The 23,226-nt window shown below is 43.1% G+C and overlaps 1 protein-coding gene across 2 annotated transcripts in view; it reads left to right on the forward strand.

Annotated features, from left to right (window-relative positions):
* The window catches only part of RSU1 (Ras suppressor protein 1), a 177,746-nt gene that overhangs the window by 149,408 nt on the left and 5,112 nt on the right, over window positions 1-23,226 (forward strand). The window contains exon 9 of one of the 2 annotated variants that reach the window (XM_070601076.1): window positions 2,025-4,191. The exons of the other annotated variant lie outside the window; for it this stretch is intronic. Coding sequence (XP_070457177.1) covers window position 2,025 — 1 coding nt within the window. The 3' untranslated portion in view covers window positions 2,026-4,191. Of the gene's footprint in view, window positions 1-2,024; window positions 4,192-23,226 lie in introns of those variants that run through there. 2 annotated transcript variants of the gene reach the window in all.

Consider the following 23,226-nt stretch of genomic DNA (forward strand, 5'->3'; position numbering starts at 1 on the left):
AAATGATTAGTCATATTTGTGGTTAAGGACAAATACACGGTATCAAGAAACAAATGCCTTTTGTCCTTGTCTCATGTGGCTGTTTCTTAAATGCACAAAAATTTTGTATAGCATAGAGTAAAAAATGGAAAACTTTTTGCAATCAGTTGATTCTAACTACTAAGTGAAAATTGAAGCTGAGCTCATTTAGAGGAAGTTAAATTATGTGTTCAGTGAAGTCTTTAAGGTTTATATATTCAAAAAAATTAAGTATTGTGTTCAAAACATAAATTGATTATAATGTAAATCGAATCTACTGTGAAATGTGAGCATGTAAGTGTGCTAATACATGTGTGTACATGATGTGTTCTGATATGAAGAAAGCTTATTACTCCTTGATTTTATAATTTGTTGCTATTTTACAGAAAGTTAAAGCCAAATGGAAGTGTTGGAAGGATTTCCAGAACCATCCATCCTAACTTCTAGGATTGTGTTCTCCAAACTGCTAATTAATCTAGAGTCAGCTTCATATATTGAGATGTTTAATCAATTGGCAGATTGCTGTCAATAAATATGTGTCCTAAGTGGTCTGTAATAGACAGGCTAATGAAGTACCCTCTGTGAGTGTCAGAGCTATTGGGAAAAATCTCTCTCCCTTCTGGGCGTCTTGCCATACATTGTTAGTCTCCCCCTGATGCAGAGAAGAATGCCCTTCACTGTTGCCGATCTCACTTTTCGATGGAGTATTGGGAGAAGCAGAAAGTGAATTTCTTTTTATACTCGCGGTTAGGTGGAAAAGGGCGTTACTGGTAATATTAATGGTATTAATAGTAACTAGTGTTTCTTGAGCAATTATTGCATGCCAGGCTCTGTGTTCATCGCTTTGATTTCGGTTACCTCGTTTAATCTTCTCGGCAACCCTGTGAGAAAGGGCACTGTTTCTCAAACCTCTCAGATCCTCTGTGTAACCCATATTTTTGTCCTGCCACTACAATCCTGAAATAGGTTTCGTAGGTGACATAACCTGCTCCACGTGTAATTGTTTTTAAAAAGTCATTGTAATTCCCCAACTATAACATAGAGAGAAATAAAAGGAATACAGTCTGTTAGTGAGTGCGTTCGGTCTATAAACACTTGCTCCTGGCTACACCAGAGGATGGGGAGGAGTGGTCAGGTGTGTGCATCTGGGCGTGGAAGTCCTCTCTGGGAATTTGACAGCGCTCACTGCAGACTGACAGAGAGCAGAGGTGGTAGCTGCTCAGATGCTGTAAGTGGTCTCGATGTCAGTGATGCGATTTGCCAAAATGGGGAACAGTTCTTAGTGAAGCTCCAGAAACAGAAAAAACTACACTCCCACCTCGGGGAGTCCCACCCAGTGCAATTTGCACAAAAATTGCATTGCTGGAATATCCAGTACACATTGATACTGGACAGAAAATACTTTGTGTTCATACTTAAAGCAGGTTTAGGTTCTAGAGTTTCCATCTACATAAATGTTCAGTGGACACTGAGAGGTCCTGTATCCGGGAAAACCACTCGTAATGTTGCAGGCCTGGCCTGCATATCCAAAGACATGGCATCCCAAACTTTCATCCAGTAAATGCCCTTAGAGCCCCCAATCATTGGGACAACCACAGACACCCCAGCAGATTTCCAGCAATTCTGCAAGGGAGCATTGCCACCCATGAGGCAAGGGTACTGTGGTTTTCATCCCTATTTTCCACATGTGGCAACTGAAGCATCAGTAATTTGCCCAAAAGCACATAGCTAGGAAGTGGCAGAGCTGGGATTCAGACTGTTCCTTCTGACTCCAGAATCTCTGCATTTAACCCGCCGCTCCATCGTCCCCCGTGCATCGAGACAGGCCAGTCTCGCCACGTGGGAGCACGTGTGGGCCTCATGGGTCGTTTCTTAGAATTGTAATGTTACGAGGAAAAGGATTTATTGAAAACCCACTGCTTGTCATCTATGTCCAGGCGCTTTGCACACATTGTCTAACATTCACAACAACCCCACGATGTAATGTTTTTATTCTCTTTTCGCAGATCAGAAAGCTTGAGTCTGAGCCCCTTCCCCAAGGTCACCCGGCCTGTGAGGAGCAGAACTGGGTTTCACATTCCTTTTGACTTCAAAGGCAAGCTCCTGCTCCCACTCCTCAGAGCTATGATGGGCCCTCAGGAGGAGGGAGTGTGTATAACTTGTTGATAGCATTCACCCACCCCTTCTTGATTTTCTTCTACTTTCTCATTACCCGATAAGTAAGGTGCCTCAGTAATTTACTGGCCAAAAGAGGACACTCTTGAGAGTGAAAGCTGCCACTCTTAGACCAGCCCATGGATGTGGGTCACACGGTGATGCCGATTTCAGGGCCTTGAAGAAGGGAGCACTCACCAGTTTATCACTGGTGCTCATACGCGGAGCTAGAAGAGGACCACGTGCTTCCCAATCGGAACACACTGGGGACTCTGCTCTCACGGAACTCTGCCTTGCTACTCCCAATGGCTATGTGACCGTCTTGAAAGGGACAGTAACTTTTCTCGTTTGAGATCTTTTCCAGTTTAAAAATTCCGCACCCATGTCAAGAGGACATGACACTTGGACAGGCAAGCCTTGCATATTTCATCTCAGGGCATCATGAGAGTAGGCGGGGGACAGGCCTGGTGGGGACACACTGGACCCGTGGGGACAGAACCTCTTCATAGGTGATGACTGGGGGAAAGAATCTGCTGCCTGCATTGAGCATCGTCCTCTTTCCCTTAGAAGCAGGACCGTTCCTTCAACTTACGTCTAAAGCTTGTACTGAAGGAGTACGAGTGACTAATTCTGCCTGAATTTCCCCAAGCTCCTGCGCTTATCTTTGTTTATTATATTAATAAATATTATGCAACTAATGTTCCCATCTGGCAGGGCTGAGAAAAGAGCATAAAAATGAAGTTGTGGTTGCATCTCTTAAATACTAATGAAGGTGATACGTACTTGGCATGGTAGAAAGGTGGGTCTTCATTTTAGAGTTCTTAATTAAGAACTGCCAAGTGACTAATATTAATTAGGAAGCCAGCTGTATCCTTCAGTTTCGTGGTATATTTCTTCTTACGAACCTGTGAAGGGAGTAAGTCAGAGCCTCTTTTAATCAATCAGCGCATGAGCAATTGTCTGTTAAGTATACTTTGTGTGTACGGGACCAGGCTGTGCGGACAGAGATTTATAAGATACTGTCTTTGCCTTGAGGATCCCCATCTAACTGAGGAGTATGTACCAACAGAGAGACCCAGTATTTCAGGACACTGAAGTAAAAGATCCTCTGAATCATATCGGTGGCATAAGGGGAGTATGGCAGTGTGGTGGGAGGGAGCTTTTCCAAACTATGCAGGGGCCTTCCCTCTCCCAGGGTCACAGGAGCCTGCCAGTGTAAGTGATGGAGGGGTATTATATCCCCAGGTGTGGTGGGGTAGACAGAAGAAGGTTGAGGACCACCCAACAAACTGGAGAGTTGGAGTTCAAAGGAAAGAACGATGATCATGGGCAGAAATAGTCAAGATGACTACAGCTGGGCTCTGAAGTGGAGGGACAAGATTTCCAATGGGTGCGGAGCCGTGGGCAGCCCACAGAGGTGGAAGGAAGGGAGCAGGCCAACTGGAAGTCATGGACATCACCGTGGTATGTCACCTTCAGCTCTTCACTGCTGAGTCTCTCCACCAGCTGTTGCATCAATAATTCTCTTGGCGCTGTTCATGCCTCCACATGCATATATTTGAACACGGGAATATTTCCTGAATGTTTTTTGTGCTGTACACAATGCAGTGCGCACATATAGCATGTACTTTTAAGTTTGATCTGCTTTAGTAACATATCCTTGATCACTTTCTTAAGTCTGGATATGCAACAATACCATATATCAACCCATGATTTGTAGCGTTTTCCAGTTTCCCTGGTGTAAACCCTCTACCATGGCCATTTTAAAACTGCCCGCATGATGTCATTGAACACCGTGTTAGGAATAGTTACCAGTGGTATATATACCATTATATTCTGTTCCTGGCATACTGATACAGTGGATGCAAATAACCTCAGGAACATAGAAAATAAAAAAATGTGTAATGATAAGAAAGTGAGAAGCTTTTATATGTATCTTTTGAACAGGTTATTGCAGGGATAATTGACTCAAAATAAACTGTACCTACTTAAAATGTAAAAAAAAAAAAAAAAGAAAAAGCTCAAACGTGGCCTCCTACACGGACTTAGTACCCTGAGCTAGAGGTGGGGGGAGTGGTTGAAGCAGAAACTCTGTCCACGGTGTATTCCTGGCATGATCACTCAGCTTCTTAATAAAATTATGCCTAGAATGAAGGGCTTAAGATGAAGCACCTCAAAATCCCTGTCCATTTTCCAACTTTCTAAGTCTCCTTTGACATTGATGTGTTAATATCCACTGAATTCTATTTCCTTCAATCACTAGCAATTGAAGAAGGATTATATGAGATTCAGTTGGAATGTACTGTCTTTCAACTTTGCCTTACATAGAGTGTTAATTTTCGCAGGGTTTTTTTTTTAGCTCGAATTGTAGTCCAATTTGCAGTTCTCTCTTAATTTCATACCTAGAAACTGAGATTTCTGAGTCATATCTGTAGATGGACAAAATTGCCTGGCCAGTGCTGTGGGTCTTCTCATGCAGGAGCCTTGAGCCCTCAAATCTGCAGCTCTCCATGCTCCTTCACAGACGTTCTTGAGTAGTTAGTATTTCTTCCAGATGATCCTCAAGGATCCTTAACTTCAAGCCTGAGAAGTGGTCATTCACAAGGTCATTCACATCTAAGTCTAAATCTGAGGGAGCTGAGTTTGATGAGCTTTTCTCCCCTCAAACTCTGCCACTGAACTCTTTCTTTTCACATCTGTGCCACTTGAGTGCTAATTCTCGTGCAGGTTACACCTGTGTGTGTATGGCAACCCTCTCTAGCCCTGGTGTATAAACAACCTTTTTCAAGAAATCCAGACATCCAGAGCAATCTTCTTCCCAGCTAAGAAATATTTTCCCTGAGCACTTCGGAAACCTATCTGTTGCTTAAGATGAGGTCCTGATCAGTGGCCACCTTTGGAATGCTGCCCTATGCTGTGGTCCTGCAATCCTTGAATATTACCACAAGCACAGTTCCCTTCAGAGAAAAAGAAACCTTAGAAATAGAGGATCTGTGCTTTTCGTTTTGTAACTTGGAGAATGCTAACCTCATGTACCAGCCTTTTATTGAATTTAAATGGCTACATGTGAATGGTATATTTACAAAAAATAAGTACAGAAAGTTAGGAGAATGATTTTGCTATATCCAGTAGCACTTACCTTGTTATAAGGTTTAATATTTTCCCTTAAATCAACTCACATGCTTAAATTTATTTTTAAGAGAAACTGTGTAGCAGTATTCTAGATGGTAAATTGACATCACTTGCAGTTAATAGAAATACACAGGTAGTAATTAGAATGTAAAGTGTGCTTCAGTATACATGGAGTCATCTCACAGAACACCTCCGTGAGACATCACTTAGGGGAGATGTTACGTTGGTGGGGGCTTAGACAGGATGAGGGAAACAGACCCATTTCTCTCTGGCTTTAACATCCAATACGGACTTCAGGTTTAATTTTACTTGTAAGTTTTGTTTACAACAGAATTTTTCAAACTCAACACTATTGACCTTTGGGGCTAGATAAGTCCTTGTTGGAGACTATCCTGTGCACTCTAGGATGTTTAGCAGCATCCTTGGCCTCTAACTATTAGATGCCCGTAGCCCCTCCCCAGGTATGACAACCAACGTTATTTCTAGACCTTGCCGAATGGCCCGTGACAGAGGGGAAATGGTGCCTGATTGAGATCCACTGTGTTATACACGAGTTGTTATGTTGCTTTTATTATCCTTGTTGTCTTAAATTGTTACTTTGTTAAGTAGGCGTATTTAAAAGATGCTCGTACTTTTTGAGACCATGTTGTAGCATCTTTGTGAGCATGCCTTTAACTCCCCTACTTCCATAGTGGAAGTGGGCCTGACCTCCCCTGGTACCTGCTGGGGCACACCTAGTCCCTTCACCATAGAGGCGAGGTAAGTCTCCCCACTGGCTGTCAGTTCCCAAAGGCCTCTCCTTCGTAAATGAAAGACCAGGTCTTCCCTTCCTTCCTCATATGTTTCTGGCTTATATAGAAATATGCTTCATTTTAAGACAATCCAGTGAAAAATGATTTCTTGTGTTATCCCCTCTTTACAAAAACAGAGGCCTACATTTTTGCGAGATATTAATTTAAATGTATTATCTCTTTTAGCTCCCACAAATGTCTAATGATGCTGATTAGTATCATTTGTCCTTGTTTTTTTCAATGAAACTGAAGCTTAGATAGGTTAAATGACTTGTCCCAAACCACACAGCTAAAGTGGCTTTTCTGTCAAAGAAGAATGTTGGAAGCAGTCTGTCCCCAAACAAAGAAATATTTGCATTAATTATGAAATGCAGTATGAATTCACAGGTAGCCTGTCGATAATTGTGATGATGATTATGTGGTAGATACTGATGCTATGACTTTTGTAAATTATAAACCTAGCTATAAAATTATAAACTGATTATTACTGTTTAAAAAAATGCTTCAGATTTAAACCTGAAAGAAATTTGCCAAAATACTAATAGAAATTATGTTGAACTAGGAGACTTCTGGCAGTTTTCTTTTTTAACCCTCTTCTGAATTTCTAAATAGGTTGTAATATATTTCTATTTCTTTGAAAAAATTGAAATTTATAAGTTAAAAATGAAGAAAGATATAGTTTGGATTACTGCCAAAGTTCTTTTTTCTCTATAATTCTAGCTAAGAAATGTCCGTATTCTGCACATGTACAGATGTTCATGTGTCCATATGTCTGGAGTCAGCCATCTTTCAGAGTTGATTTGCTGTACCTTGGGGCAAAGGGCTGGCCTGCCATGTCTGGTTGAAGGAGAGAAACACACAGGATACTTCCTTGGGGTACCCAGCCAAAACAACATGTACTGATGGAAGCAGGCAGTAGGTCAGCTCCCTATCTTTATTGTTGTTGTTTTTTAATATGAATGCCTCTGGGATGAGATTGAACCTTCAACCAAAAAAATGTCACGGAACTTGCTGCATGCCTAGATTGATTCATTCTTGGTGACAGTAGTTACAGTCACGCGTCACTTAACGACAGGGACACATTCTGAGAAATGCATCATTAGGCGATTTCGTTGTTGTGAGAGTTTACTTACACAAACCTAGATGGTATAGCTACTAAACACTTCGGCCATATGGTGTACTAATCTTATGGGCCCACCATCATCTAGGCGGTCTGTCGTTGACCGAAATATCATTACTCGGAGCACGACTATATTCATGTTGCTGTCACGGAGGAGTTATTGACAGTGAACTAAGTCACTATCAGCTTTTACACTCATGAAGACTCATAACTGTAACGTAACAAATTGACAAGACTGTGAAGTGAAAACATGACGTACTCTGTTACAAAGAAAAGTAGATACTTACTTGCTGGCAGAATGCCTAGAACATTTTTAACTACATGAGTGTTATCTCAAATGATATTTTTATTTAAACATCCTTCCATCTATATCTTTCCATTCACTTTTAATTTCTTAGTACTTCATAGTAGACAAATGTGCTTTGAGTGGAGTATTTTGGTAACAGTTGTGAACCTTGTGTTCAAGGAGAATCGTTTTCAGGTGCTGAGTACCTGACATTTCATCCTCATGACCACTATATTAGGTGGCAGAGAGAATGCCCATTTTAAATATGAGTAAACTGAGGTTCAAACAGATTAAGGATGCTCACTTCTGTGGTTCTATACGGTGATATATTCCTGAGTGATTCCTCTTGAATATAGGGTAAGTCTATTGTTCCATTCCGAAGGAGCTCTCTTTTTGGCTTCTGGTGTGTATAATTAATCTTGTCAAATTTCTTGATTTAATATCTACTAAAATTTTCTGTTGCTTTTTGCTTTTTTACTGTTTTCATGTGCTACTCTTAATTTGAAATTGTGATTTTGGTTAATTACCTACCCAGCATGATTATTTCCCTTAAGTACAGGAGAATGTGGTTTGCCAGTTCTGTCTTTCTTGTTCATAATGTTAGGCTGCGTACAGTTCATCTTAACATTAAAGGAATCATCCTCCTTGCCTGTATTCTGGGCTCTTTCTTCTGGCCTTGATTCTGTGCCCACCTTTCCCACAAGTATGAAATTCCCAAGGAATATGACCTGATCTGGACTCGTTTCCTGTGTGTTTACCATACGCATGATCTTCACATCCATCAATAGATAGTCTTCTGTACTCACCAGAAGCACTGTGTCATGTCTGGAAAAAAAAATTTTTAATGTTGCTTTTAAGAAGCTGTAGACATTTTAATAAAAATTTCTTCTCAGCTTTTCTCTGATGTGTATCAGGAGAAAACTACAGTAACAGAGAACATGGCATTACTGCAGCTTGCCTGTCTGAATACATTTCAGTTCATTGAGCTAGATTTCCCTGAAAAGGGAGTATTCCCAGCCAAGTCTGGTCTAAAAAGATACCCAGGGTGGTGAGCCCAGATCTTTGGTGCCTGCAGGTGCTATTTTCTTATCCTTAATATTTTAAATTATTCTCTGGCACCATGGCAGACAGGATCAAAGCTAATGGCCTGATGAAAAGTGGCGATGCCCAGTGACAGATGGAGATGGGCTGAAGCCTCATACCCAGTAAGAGTGGTAAAGCCTCCAAGTGTTCATGGCCAAGAGTTCAACCCAGGCTGTCTCCAAGCCTTTGGTGACCTCTGCGGTGTGGCAGTGGCATAGTCTCTCTGAGGGCTCACAACCTACTTACAAGCAATTCCAAGAGCACTGAGCACAGAGGCATATGGAAATTCCACTCTCAAGCTTAATATACAACATGCAAAATGAATTTTTCATATTGGGTTTTAAAAAATGGCAACATTCCAGCTTTCCCTCGCTGGTGTGCCTTTTGGAATTAGTGCCGTTTAAAGCAGCCGGAGGGGGGAATGACTGTAATGTAAGCACGGCAGTGTTTGCAAGTGAGAGCTGCGTGAGGTGATGATGATTTTGGAAACATTATTCTGGGTGTGGAATTGAGCAAAGCGTCATTACTAAAGGAAAAAGTATCTAGAGACACGTTGTTAATGCTCTCTCGGATTTGGGCCTGGAGAACCATACTGTGAGTTGAATGGAAGATAGATAGAGAGAAAAATAGCAAATTAAGGGGACAAATAACCAGAGAGAAGAGGGGGTGCCCACTGGCATTGGCAGAGGAGAACGTATAACCAGCATCTGATGCATTTCCTTAAGAATCAGTGTGTTTGCAAATTGCTCCGTTGCATCTTAGCAGAATCTAATCTGAGTAACGAAGAGCTGACTAGCGAACATGGTTGGATGAATTCCCTCAGTACTCCTGAAATATAACAGAGCAAGGAACAGTGTAATGAAAAATAACAGAGAGAGTAGCTAGGGGCTTAACTTATGATCAGTGTTCATTACAACAAATGACATTTTCACTGCAGAGTTACCATAAAGATTATTGACTCTTACGTAATGTAGTTCCCATCTGAATAGACTTGAGAACAGCTTAGCCTGTGAATGGGAGAGCTGAAGCAAGTGGAGGACTGAAGATGTACTCAATACCCTTATTTGTTTTTTCAATTAGTGAAATTTCAATTAGTGAGCCACCCATTCAGAACCATGGACAGAGCAAGAGAGACTGAACCTTCTTCCAGAAAGACTCTCCATCATTATCTTCGGCATTGACTAGCATGGTTATGTGTTCCGTTCAGTGAAGACCAGGCTTACAAATGGACTAAACTTATTGGTAGTTTTATATCCAAGGCTCACTCCTTATGTTCTCTGCCATTTGATATTTTCCTCAAGTATATACATGTTACAACATTTTTAAAAAAATGTATCTCTTTGGAAAGAAACTGTGTTTTGTGGAAAACTTTGGGCATCCAACCGTAAGGCGTTTTGCCCCTCTGGGGCTTCAACCAAGTTTAGAATAGACAACCCCAGTTCTGAGCACAGTGTGTAATAGCCTTGGTTTATTGAGCATCTGTTTGGTACCTGCTAAGCACTTTATGTTATTTCATCCTCCCACCAACCCTGTGAGGTATGTCCTCTTATTATCCAGCCCATTTTCCAGATGAGAAAGCACACTCAGAGAGGTTCGGTAACTTCTCCAAGATTGCCGAGCTGCCAGTTATTAGAGGTGAACTTCAAAACCTGGTCTCTCTAACAGTCTACCAGACATTTTTACTTGCAGACAGGTACTGAGCATAGAGAGAGAGTCTTTCTCTCCCGCTCTCCCTCTCTCTCTCTCTCTCTCTCTCTCTCTCTCTCTCTCTCTCACACACACACACACACACACACACACACACACGCCAAAAGCAGGCTGGATTATTGAAATCAGGGCTTGGACCTGATTTCTTTTCCATTTGATATGAGATCCTACAAAAGTGACTTAACCTCTTTTACAAGTGGTTGTGATGAAGAAATGTCTCAAGTTTAATGTGCGGCCAGACACAGTGACAGACCCTTTACGTGATTTCCTCGTTCAGTCCTCACCACCGAACACAGTAGGTTCAAGTATAATTCCTGTGTTAAGAAAACAGAGGCTCAGAGTAGGCCAGGCTTCACAGCTGGTCAGTCTGTCCAGAACCCTTCTGTTCAGCTGGACTTCACGAATCAGACCAGCCTTGCTCGTTGTGGGCCGTTTCAAAGCCCACTCTGCAAAGTGTCCCCCCACAAGAGAGGCTCACCATTGATATCAACCAGAGGTGAAGGTGGCAGCCCTCATTGCATGGGCGATGCAAGCAGAGCAAGGGAACCCAAAGAGGCTCGCGGGTTAGGGGCTATGTCATTGCAGGGAAAGCAGCAGTGGAGTTTGGAACAGGTGAGTAGAACGATGAGGACGTCTGTGGGAGCTCCGCAGTAGATGACTCTTTGGATCTCCAGCTTCCTTTAGTTTTCAATTTTGTCTTTCTGAGTTTTATGGAAAAAATACCTCAACAAGGAATGGGAACTTTAAAAATACTCTTGGCGCTGATACAGCCAGCATATTTAATATTTGTCCTCTTCTCTCTTCTGAGCACCTTGTTCTTTCTCTCCTTTATAAAAGCCTGATTGTGATGTCTCGCCTCAGGGCCACCTGCAGTGGGCTTCTGTCGACCTCCCTGCAGCCCACCCCCGGGGCTCGCTGGCCCAGAGATCAGAGATGGGCAGGGAGATGGGGCAGCAGGAAGTGCCAGAAGCTAGATTTAGTATTTGCCACTTCAGAAGGAGCAGAGCTGGTGAGGAAGTCCAGCTTGCCTAGGAAATGGCAAAACTCAGGAATAACGTGGCCTCTAGCGGCTGCTGCTCGAGCGCCTCCTAGTTCAGGCCTCCCAGATGGTGCTCTGGCCAGTGCCGGTTGATGACTTTTGCCTTTTACAGTTGTTTTATGTTTTCTTCCTTTTTGGGAAGAGAGGGACTAACTGTACTTCCCTCCACCCAAGCAGTCTTCATGGGCTTCAGGAGTTATTTCTGTTGGCCCTTTACAGGCTCATCCTCAGAACTATTACAAATGACTAAAGATATTGAGAGAACCTTTAGGTAAGTGAGATTACTTAGAAAAAAAAATAGAGTGTGTTTGTGAATCTGTGTGTATATATATCCTTCCTTTTTCTAAAGCACTGAAAGTAACCAAATGCCAAGAAAGGATCCATCAACTTTCAAAATTCCTTTCATCTAAGTCCAAGAAGATGGGGCATTGTACAATATTCACATGGTCTCTGTCTGTGCTGTTCAATCTGGTAACCGCTAACCACATGCAGCTCCTGAGCTCTTGATTATAGCTTATCTGATTGGATGTGCTGTAAGAGTAGAATACTCACCAGATTCCGAAGACATAGTACAAAAATTGTCATTAGATGTATATGATAAATATACTAAGTCATTTATAATTTAATGATAAAATAGGTCAATCATTTGTATTTGATTACATGTTAAAATTATTATATTTTGGATATATTGGGTTAAATAAAATATATAATTAAAATTGACTTTATCTGTTTCTTTTTACTTTTTTAATGTAGCTCCTAGAAAATTTAAAGTTACATTTGTTGATCTCATATTTTGGACAGAGCTATTCTATACATATGTGAAAGTATGGAATATGTCTCTACAAATTAGAAGTACTAATATGTGTTTAAAAATAAGATTTAAAAAATAACTTCCTGAAATATGTATGAGGGGGAAAATGAACTCCCTGTAGGTATTCAATATAGCAGGTACGACTGACTAAGAGAGCCTTGTTTTACCATTCTGGGGAAAATAGCAATTTTGATTAATAGCTATTCAGGGGAGAGTATTTTTCCATGAAAACATAGGTCAGCTTGAGTCCATCGTTACAGAACATGGTTTGTTAATATTTGAATAACTGTCATGCATGCATTCCCTTTGTGATTTTTCACCCAAGTGTCATCGCATCGGCCGCATCATGGCCACACCCACTCGATGTACTGGAAACCATGACTACAGAGCAGCCCCAGGTGGTGGTCCACAGATGCCCTGGTCCTCTGGCATCTCCACTGCATGCTTCTACTTTTGTTTCACATTTACCATCTGTGTCTAGGATGCTCTGACACCTTCCAGGAGTGTTTTGTGGGTGAGATTCCTGGATGAAACACTTGAGATTCTTGGATGAAAAGGTCTGTTGTGACAAGCGTTAGCTCTTCTCTCCTCACCCACAGCCACACGTTTGCTGAGTCTACAGGTCTCTGTTGGGGACAACAAACAACTAAAGCCTGAGCCCCCAGGGAGAGTCCATCCTCCTGTTGATGCATTCCCATGGTCCCCACCCAGACATATTGCTGATGCATGGAACCCTCTGCTAGACTGTTTTTAACATCAAGCATAACCCACAAACATCTTAGTTCTTAACCTTTTTGCACTGAAAGACCATAAATTTCTCTGGGATTCTTAAAAATCTGATTTAAAAAAACTCAGAGGAAATGGGATGACATATATTAAATCTGCTGAATATATCAGAGCTAAAAATATTTTTTAAATCTTCCATGTCTCTTCGGAGTATGTCATCTTACGCAAAACATGAAAATGAAACTAGAAGAAAGATGGCATCCAAAGACTCGTCTACTGTTAAGCTCTCATACGTGTCTTCTCTGTTATTCTTTTGACAATTGTTGGCTTGTTCCCAAGTACCACTGTTTCTTTGCCTACCTAAAGCTGATCTCCGCCCCCTCTGCCAGCCTCCCCTTACCACTGGTCAGTAATTCCAAGATTGGGGTCAGGAATGGAGGAAAAGCACAGATCATCTTGCCATGCCATGTTCCAGAGGTGGGGTTTGCCGCTTGAGAGAGAGCCCAGCTTACGTGAGGGAATTCAGCTTTGCCAGGGAAGTGGCCTAAGGGAATGAATCAAGTTTAGCTGTCTCTAGCTGCTGCTTCCTGAAGTCCACTTGGTGAGAGCCTCATGGCTAAAACACTGTTTGGAAAAGTCCACCCGTAGGTAGATGGATGCTCTCTTGATTTTGATTCCTAAGGTTTGTTTTAAAAAAATTTTTTTTTATCTCCTTGCTCTGTCTGTAAGTGGAACATGACTCACCTTATAGAAAATCCATGGACGGGGAGGAGGGGCAAATGATACATTGCTGGCTAAAATCTCAGGCATCATGCTGTAATCTGACCAGAGCACGGGGGCCACCTTAGAGATGCGAGCCCTTTAAGGTTCCATTTAACATGATTTTGCTTAAGGGTTAAATGAGTTAATAAAAGGACAGCACTATACAAGTTTCATATATAACATGCGCGAGTTCCATTCAAATGCCCATCTCTGAGCAGGTTGAAGCCTTTGCCTGGAGCACTTGATCTGAGTGGGTTCTGGGTGTAGTCTGATAAGCGCCCAGTCGATGTGTGAGGGGGTGCAGCAGGGTGCGTGCTGGTTACCACTGCTGTTTAAGTCCAAACACCCCACTCTCTATCTAGGGAAACACAGATCACCCAATTAGTGGATTTATTCCAAAGCGTTCCTAGTTCCAGTTCAGTGTTACTTGCTCTGCACTCTGGAACTTATAGGCTTATACTTAAATTTAAAGAGCTGTCTAGCTTTCTGGTGACCTGACCATGGGTCACCTGCCATGGTCAAATCATCAAGTCACCTGAGCTCGAGAAACAGAGAGAGAGGAACAGTCTCAGGAACAGAGAGTCCAAATTGTGAGCCTCAAAGAGGAGGAGAAATAGTAGTAGCAATCCCTCTATATATGCTTTTACTGTTTGTCCTTACAGTAAAACCAAAACAAAGGAAAAGCAGAGGCGTCTGTGTTTAGACACTGGGCTTCCTGGTCCTGTGACACTAGCTCTGTATTTGTAATATTATTTATATCTAGAGCCACGGGACAAGTGTGCACCCTACATGGTTTTGTTCATGTGATATTGCTTAAGGTTGAAATGAATGAATGTCTAGAAAATGCCATAGAAACTTCCTGTGTCAGGGCTCATGTGTAGTAAGAGCTGCATGAGTTTTGCTGTTGTCATCACCAGCTCGACAACTTCAGAGGTCGTGAACAATGCTGAGCCATTCGCGAAGGACCCATGTGTGACCAGAAAGACTCTTATCTTTCCATGATAATAAAAATTCATTCTGATTTTTAATTTGTCTAAAGGAAAGGATTTTAAAAACCCACTATTTTCCTAGTGTTCATTTTAACTTAATTCCCTTTTATAAACAATTACTATCTTCAGCTTTACTCATATCAGAGGTAATTAATGTTCAATAAAAAACCCATTGCACTTAAAGGAATTTAATGGAAACCCCTGGTCACAGTACTAGGAAAGAGAATTTCCACATGAAGATGATGGACTGGGCTCCCAGTGGCCTCAACATGCTGCCATGGTGCGTTTACTGCCCAGTCTCACCCTGAGAAGTCCTGCAGAAACTGAGGAAAACACTTAAGAAACTGATGTAGGACCCAGAATTCCGTAACAAGATAACTGCCTCCAAAGACTATAAGACTTGCCTTGGCCTGCGTAGCATGTCTTCTTTCAGTACACAGCTCTAAATGGGAAGCTGATGTATAATCACTTGAAGGGCGTGGAATTGAGGACATTGGAAAATGTTTCTTGCCTAAGATATTCTTTTAATTCACCAATCAATATTTATTGGGTGACTAGTGTTTGGCTGGCCCTGGAGAAACAAAATGATGCAGACAGTCCCTGTTCCAGTTGGGAAGACGTTCATGTAGTCAGATACTCTTAGTACATCCTAGTAGGTGCAATGATGTCTGCTTTCATTCACTCAGTCAACAAACCTTCATTGTGTGCCCATGGCACACCAGTCACAGAGGATACTAAATAAGACAGACAAGGTTCCTGCTCTGAGTTAGTCTTCTGTTAAGGGAGGCAGGAAACAATGAGTTAACTCTGTTAACAATAAGTAATCAAATAAACAAACTAATTATATTGTGACTATTGGTGTGAAGGAAATGAATGTGGTCAAAGATGGATAATGTGGGCAAAAAGGACCTCTCTTAGAAATTCACATTTGAAGTAGACCAGAGGGATGTGTTGCTCAGGACTCAGCATTCCTTTGATTACAGGGAACACAAAGCCTAGGAGGAGGAGGGATTATTTGGTTATTTTATATAAAAATAATCTAACAATACAGTAGACTTCAGGCATGGCGTGATGTCGGGGTTCAGTGTCGTTGGACCCCATCTCTCTCCCCCTCTCAGTTCTGCTTTGTCTGGGCTGGGCTGGTGTCTCTCCAAGGCTGGCTCTCTTCACAAGATGTCAACATGGCTGGCAGCAGATCTAGGCTCCTAATTCAAGTAAAACAGGAAAGAAAGAACTTTTCTTCCCAACAGTCTGAGCTGAGGTCTTAGGTCTTTCTCTAGTTGGCTTAAAGTGGCCACAGGCTTGTGTATGAACTAGTTACTGTGCCCAGGGCAAAGGGAGGGGGTTGAGACTGAGTCTTGTTTTGACACTAAAACTGGGTCAGCATAGCCATTCACATCGAAGCTATTTAAGCTCTCGTGCGTCCTTACCCTCACCCGTAAGACGGAGGTGGTAATAGTGCCTGTCTCAGGGAGACCTGGAGAAGAACATTCCAGGCAGAGTGGATAGCAAGGTCAAACCTCAGAAATAGGCAGGGGCCTGACTTGTCTACACCCTGTGCTGGGGATTGGGGACGTGGAGGGTGGTACTAGAAGGCCGGACCACACAGTGGTGGCGCCATGTTTGTTTTCTCTGCTTCCTCTGAGAGACGTAGCCCTGTCGGGCCTGCATAGAACTCACAGCCTGGGTCCTCACCGCCCCTCTCTGCAGGGTGCCCACTGCCACCGTCACCCACTGTTTGCCTTGCTGGCCAACAGCAACACTCTTCTGATGGACAATTCTCTCTCCAGCTTTGCTAGTACCCCTGGTCTGGTTCCAGTCAAGTCTCACTGCCTCAGAGTTGTGCTGGTGTAATTTGGGGTGACTCTTCATGTTTCTGCTTTAATCTATTTTGTGTTGATATTTAACACGGAAAAGACATTCTTATTGCCTTTAAATTCAAGTTTTAGGGTAATGCCTCACTGTTACCCCAACTCGTAATCTCTGCAGCCAAGTCCCTTTGGCAGGATGTGAAATTTAAAGTGGGTTATATGATATGGACAAAAGCAATAATTTGTGCTTATCTTGTGTTAACATTACAACTGTTCATGTTAAGGGGTCTATTACATAATTACTATTTAGCTTTTGAGAGCCAGATTCAAGTTAGAGAATTTTAATATTAATGTTTTTTCAGAAGTAATTTTTAAAGGGGGTAAATGCTCATGTAAAAGTAATTCCTCACTTCCTCGTATTTATGAATAGCTTATACGTCTATGTGTGTATTACAAACACATCCAGACATATATGGTTAGGTGTCTCCTTTTTAATCTCTACCAGTGCCAAGTACTGGATCACACAATAATTCTTTTCATAAAAAATATTCTCCAGTACTCTAGATATGAAGTCTATTAAGGAAGTAGCTTGTTTAGAAAACTTAAAAATGCCCTTAGACTTGTTTCCCTTTGTCTTTTAGTTTATTCTGGAAATTGCAGCATTTAGCACTTTGCAGTTTAATCTAAAAGGATTACCTATTTTCTTAAATGCTTAAGCAGGGAAGCAAGTTGGAGTTATCGATTTTTCTCTGCATGTATTCCGTGAAAGCTGTATTTGCTCCTTCCCCAGGGAACATACCCCCTGAACTGCATGCTTGCTGGTGACAGCTCGGACCTCTGATACATAACCAAAGACCTTGCCTAATATCCTTGCAACTGCTCGGGGAATTTTTATTAAGTGAAAGCATCATTAGAGTAGACAGGATGATGAAGTTTAATGAGCATCTTTTGTGCATGAGATTGTTAGTTTTGCTCTGCCAGCATCCTCATTTCTCCCCTCCAGTGGGGCAGATAGTGAGTCTAGAATGCATGGGGTGTTTTTAAACCTGCTTTATATTTTATATTTTTGTATAGCGTAATGTCTGTCCTAAGCCAGCTACAAATTCCCTTCGGCTATTTATAAGGGTGCCATTTGCACGTGTATGTTTATACTTTCATTTTACACAATGTGTTGGGGACAGAGAGCAGTGAGGGTTATAATGGAGAAGAATGTAGGAGACACATATGGCCATTAGCAAATTGCATAGAACCATCTCTTAGAGGCTTGATCTCAAAAAATCATTGCCTTTTGAATTAATGAGACTTCTCATGGGAATATGGTAACTGTTAATTTTTTTTTTCTTTAAGACTCAGCAGTTTATGTGTTAAGGTTCTGTCACCAGCCCCTCATAGCTGCTAGATGGGATAAATAAAGATATCGCAAATGCTTATTAATAATCCAGGCTTCACACTTTGTCCACAGATTTATTTGGGGAGATTTTAAATTTAGCTTCCTACCATAAGATCACAGATTATAAGCAAAAATTATTTCTCTCCATTATTGTCACTGGCCATATACTTAGATTTTAAAATTGGCTCTTTTCTTGGTCTGTATGAGGACTTTCCATGGAAACACCCAAAACAACAGGAGGGAGGCATACGACATGAGCAAATGACTTAAGAGCAGCATATTGTACCTCTCATGTACCTGGCATTCTGAAACACAATATTTACATAGCACACAATGTGCTTCTAGCACTCTTGCACAAAAGAAGTGAAGTCTTCAGTCCCCACCCTCAAGAAAATGCTAGGCTTATTAAGAAGATAGAACTGAGAAATCCAGAAGGATGGGAGACAAGATAACTTAGTGCATTAGGAATTTGAACTTCGGAATAGTTGCCTGGGTTTGATCCAAGCCTAAACCTCCTAAGTTTCCTCAGTTGAAAAATAATAATAAAAACCCCTACATCACTGGATTGTTGTGATCTGAATGCAGATTGCATGGTATCAAAGCATTCTGCTGATGCTTCGAAATAATGAGCCAAGAACGAGAATCGCTTTCTGTGTCATCAAAGACTCAATGGTGAAATCCTGATTAATCCGACAGTATTTTGTGAACACAAGAAATCGGGGTGGGGAGGGAGGTGGAAGCGGTGAAAGACCTGAAAATATGGATAAGGTCTGAATTGCAGAAAGAACCCAGGCTGGCATTCCAGGCAATAGTAACACAGATCAGCAAAAAACAGAGACACCAAAAAGAATGCTGGCTGGCAGGAAAGGCTAACCCTAGGCCTCCAATTGATTTAGCACTTATTTTTCAAAACACTTTAGTGAGCCTAAGCCAGTCTGATTGCCAAAGTACCTGTGAGGTAGACAGTGTGCAAATATTCCCATTTTACAGTTAAGATAACAGAGGTTCTGGAGGGATGTAGGTCTCTAAGTTTACTCAGCTAACAGGTGGCAGGACTCACATTCACTCCATCTTTCCTATACTCCCCACGGCCTTCCTCCAGACCAGCCTGGCTGTACTCAGGTCTGTTAGTAAACAAAGTGAGATGAAATTGAGTAAGTTAAGCATTACGTGGCATGTTCTGTGGCTGCTCTGTGCCACATACCGGGCTGGGTATTTGATCCACTGGGCAGTGGATGCTGTTTTCCATATATTAACCATGGGGGGATTATTCTGTTGGTCATGTGTAGGACATATTGGAGGCAGGAAGGGGTCAGCATCAAGGAGACGAAGAAGGAATCCATTTTAATAACCAAATGGCTATGTAATATGGATCTGTATTAGGGTCGAGGAAAAAGAGAATGGATAAAATCATAGGATGATGGAAATAAGAAGCACCTAAAGCAGCTAAGTAATCCATTGAGTTACGAACCTTTTGAGAAGCTGATGAAAGCTTTGTTCCCCTTCTGCTGAAGAAAACGCACACAGTTTTGCTTGGAGTTTCAGATGCTTCCCTGGTCCCAAGCTAAGAATTTCTACAATAGAGGAAACTTCAGTCAAACTTGATTCATGTGGTGACTGAGAAAAAAGAGGCAGATGTCAAAGTGGCTTGAACATTCTGATCCTGAAGGTCTGGGGATGTGGAGGACAGACCCGTGGAAGTTGGGATGGGGAACTGTCACATGCTTTGGTTGGGTTTAATAACTGAGCATCCCAGGGGAGATATGGCAGAGCAGGGGTTGAAAATGGCAGTGACTTGGAGGGCTCCTGCTTAGAGAGAATTGTTGAAGCTACGAAATTCACTGATCTTTCTAGGGAAGAGAATACAAAGAGAGAGAAGCAGAAACACAGGACTAAAGTATCGGGAGAGAGAAAAAGAACCAAGTTAGTGCGTTGCAGCCAAGGGAGGAGATTTTCACGAAGAAAGTGGGTGGTCCACAGTGGTCTTGACTGCAGCATCTATGAAGGGGCTGCAGGTCTGCTGCAAGAGACCCTTGGATCCAACAGAAACAATAAGACTCAGATTTTTATTCCCCCAAGATGAAGATGCCCATATTAAATAAAATTTATGTATCAATAATAGAAAAGTGTGGATATCATCCTGCTGAATATAATGTTTGTTGAAAAGTTTATTCTGATTCTGGCTGGCTGGAAGTTATACTCTGCAATCTTAGATGTCAGTGGGCTGAGTGTTCAGGTGCATGGAGCTTAAAGTGACCAGCCTGCCGGCTGCTTTAACAAGATGCCTCTGAAGTGATCACTCTGGTGACCCCGGCAGTCCGCAGAATCGTTTCAAAATGATTCCTCCAGTGAAGGTCTTCAGCAGGGGTTCTTCCGGTGGCTGCTCAGGGCGGGCCCCCTCCCACATGGATGAGGGTGGAGAGCTCTTGTGAGCCAGCAGTGCTGGCTGGCTCATCTCCCACAGTGTGGAGCATCCGCAGGCATCTCCCCTCTGGGATCCTCTTTGGTGACAGAAGACTGCTCATCAGACTCCTGAGTGTTAATGAATCCTTTGCTGTCCCTTTAGATTGTTCTTTGTTGGTTTTCCCCTCCTTAATCATCTCCCAGTTACCCACTATAAACCTCAGATTTCAGAGGAGAAAAAATTTTCTAAGATTCTGTGCCATAGGGTCCCTCCATTTCCTGGCTTGAGCATTTTGCCCACTGACGGCTGCTGCCTATTGGTAACCTTGAGCCAGGCTCCCTTTGTCAGCATTGAGGCTGGCAGGGCCAGGTTTCAGTGCCCACAAACAACCTCCCTGAGAAGGCATCTGCTCCAGAGGCACATGACGACAAAGCAGGGTTGCTGGCTGTGCTCTGTGCGTGGAGGCAACATCAGAAGTGGAAGAGACTGGCCAGCTTAGCCTGAGTCTTGACCTTCATGAGAGGTGAAAGTGGCGGCTGCCATTCTGGGACACCTGCTATGTGCCTGCACAGCAGACCCTTTCCATGTCTGGTTTAATCTTCACCAAGCCCTGCAAGGTAGCTGGGAATTTTCACCCTCGTTTTGCAGATGAAAACATCAGACTGTAGTCACTGTCCCAAAGTCACACGTCGTTCACGGTGAAGCAGGGTGCAAGAGTGCAGGGGTGAGTGACGCCCTGAGACTGTTCTCTGGTCCCCCCTGGGCAGGGTGCTGTGGCTCCTGTAGGGCGAGACAGGTGCACCTGAGCAGAGCACTAAAGGGACGTGCTGGTTTTGGAAGTGTGTATGTCAGGGTCTGAGGGATGCTTGGGATTTTCCCAAGTGGAGGAGGTGGAAGGAACAGACCCAGCAAGAGAAGGTATATTCACCAAGGTCCTAAGGGAAAAAGCACATCATGAGAGGAGGATGTGAGACAGTCAGGAGGACAACAATCCATCCTCAAGGCCGTGGACTGTACTAATTAATCATCTTTTTTACTTCCTGTATCTTATGATGCTTTGATCTCTTGGGGGTCTTGCTGACTGAGGAGAGACTGCCCTTCTCAGGCCTAGCTTAACTCCTAGAGACAGCGGACAACTTCTCTGCTGGCCTTTGATGTGCAAACCAACCAGTCCAAGGCCCATACCCCCAACCACCTCCTTTCTGGAACTTGCACACACCAAGCCGGTATTTCCCTTGCCCTAAATCACCCTAGGACCAGGTATTGGACAACTGGAGCCCACCCCTAGAGTCCAGAGCCCATGGGAATTATTCATGTATCCAATTCTGAACTTGCTCCAACTTGCCTACCCTGCTTCCCCCATTCCTTCCCATGAAACCACCTTAAAGGCTCTGGGCCACCCGTCTGCTCTGCCCCTTCTGCCTCCTGACTGACCTGAGGCTTTGCGGCATGGCCCTTTGTGGTGTGCCATGTTTCCTCCTCTTGGGAACGGCATGTAATAAAATTTCTTTCAGTGGCGGTGACCTCTCCATGTTGTCACTCAGTCACCTCTGTAAATTAAATTCCAGGAGTATCCAAAACATGGGCCTCGGGTGTTAGCGTCATCAGAGAATGGAGGGGGCAGGGGCCATCCAGTCTACCTGTAGTCGAGAGGTGATAGCTTGCCTGCCTGTCCCCTTTCTTCTGGTAGAAACAGCACCCATTTTTCCTTTGGGCACACTTGGCCCTTTCTGAAACCTCGTTTTTAACTTTTCCTTCTTTTCAGTGAGCTGCTACCCTCAGAAATTTTCTATTTTTGCCCGCTGAAATTAAGCAGAATTCTCACTGATAGCCTGCCCTGTCTGTCCCAGAGAGGTTACTTAGTGTGTTTGTTCTCTGCTGCTGCTGTAGCAAATTGCTATGACCTTGGTGGCTGAAAACAAAACAAATGTATTATCTTACAGTTCTGGTTGTCAGAAGTCAGAAATCAAGATGTCCGCAGGGTTGCATCCTTCTGGAGGCTCCAGGGAGAATGTACTTCCTTGCCTTTCTAGCTTCTAGAGGCTGCTAGCATTCCTTGGCTGCTAGCCCCTTCCTTCATCTTCAAAGCAAGCAATGTAGTGTGTTCAGATCTCTCTCTGACTCTGACCCTCCTGCCTCCCTCTTTAAAGACCCTTGTAATTACACTGGGCCCACCCAGATAATCCAGGATAGTCTTCCCAGCTCAAGATCCTTAAGTGATCGCCTCTGCAAAGTCCCTTTTGTGATATAATATATGCACAGGTTTTAGGGGACTAGAGCGCAGAAATTTGGGGGGCCATAATTCTGCCTGCCACACTTATTTACCAAATGGAAGCCCGATGGCTGGTCACTGGTAGAGCTAGGAAAGGAACCAGAGACCCTGGGCCCTAAGATGCTGGTCATTACTGCTCTGCCACAGCGATGTCTCCGTGTGGCAACAGCCACTCAGTGAAGTGCCGACCCCACACGGTGGAGGAGTGAAGGGACCAGGAGAGGAGGACAGCCTCGGCCCGGCTCTGCCGTGACTCACCGAGCAAGTGGGGCGGTGCATTGAGCTCTGCCTCAGTTGGTTTCTTCAAAGGGAACTTAAAACCTTTCTTCCCAAGATACTTGGGGATTTGGTGGGGATAGAGAATACCATGTTATTTTTCAGAGGAAAAGGCCCTAAAGGAGGACAGTAATCATCTGCTTATCTTTATTTAATCACTCTGACTCTAACCCTGCGTCAGTCCTGTTTTTCCACCAGCCTTCTCAGACCACTTCCGGTAGGCTTGGCATGGTGCCAGGCTTATTTAACCACCACGGCCACCCTGCAAGGAAAATGACATTGTTATTTTACAGATGGGGAAACTGAGGCATGGTGGGGGTGAGGGTCAGTGTCATTTGCCCAAGGTCGTCAGCTAGCGAGTGGCAAAACAAGGACTTAAACATGAAGCTCAGGACTGCTGTCTCCCGTGTGGCCCCTTGTGGTGCCTTGCTGTGCAGCCCCAGGAAGCCCAGGCA

Source organism: Equus przewalskii, chromosome 30, assembly GCF_037783145.1.
Source record: "Equus przewalskii isolate Varuska chromosome 30, EquPr2, whole genome shotgun sequence".
In the NCBI taxonomy this organism is placed as follows: Eukaryota; Metazoa; Chordata; class Mammalia; order Perissodactyla; family Equidae; genus Equus; species Equus przewalskii.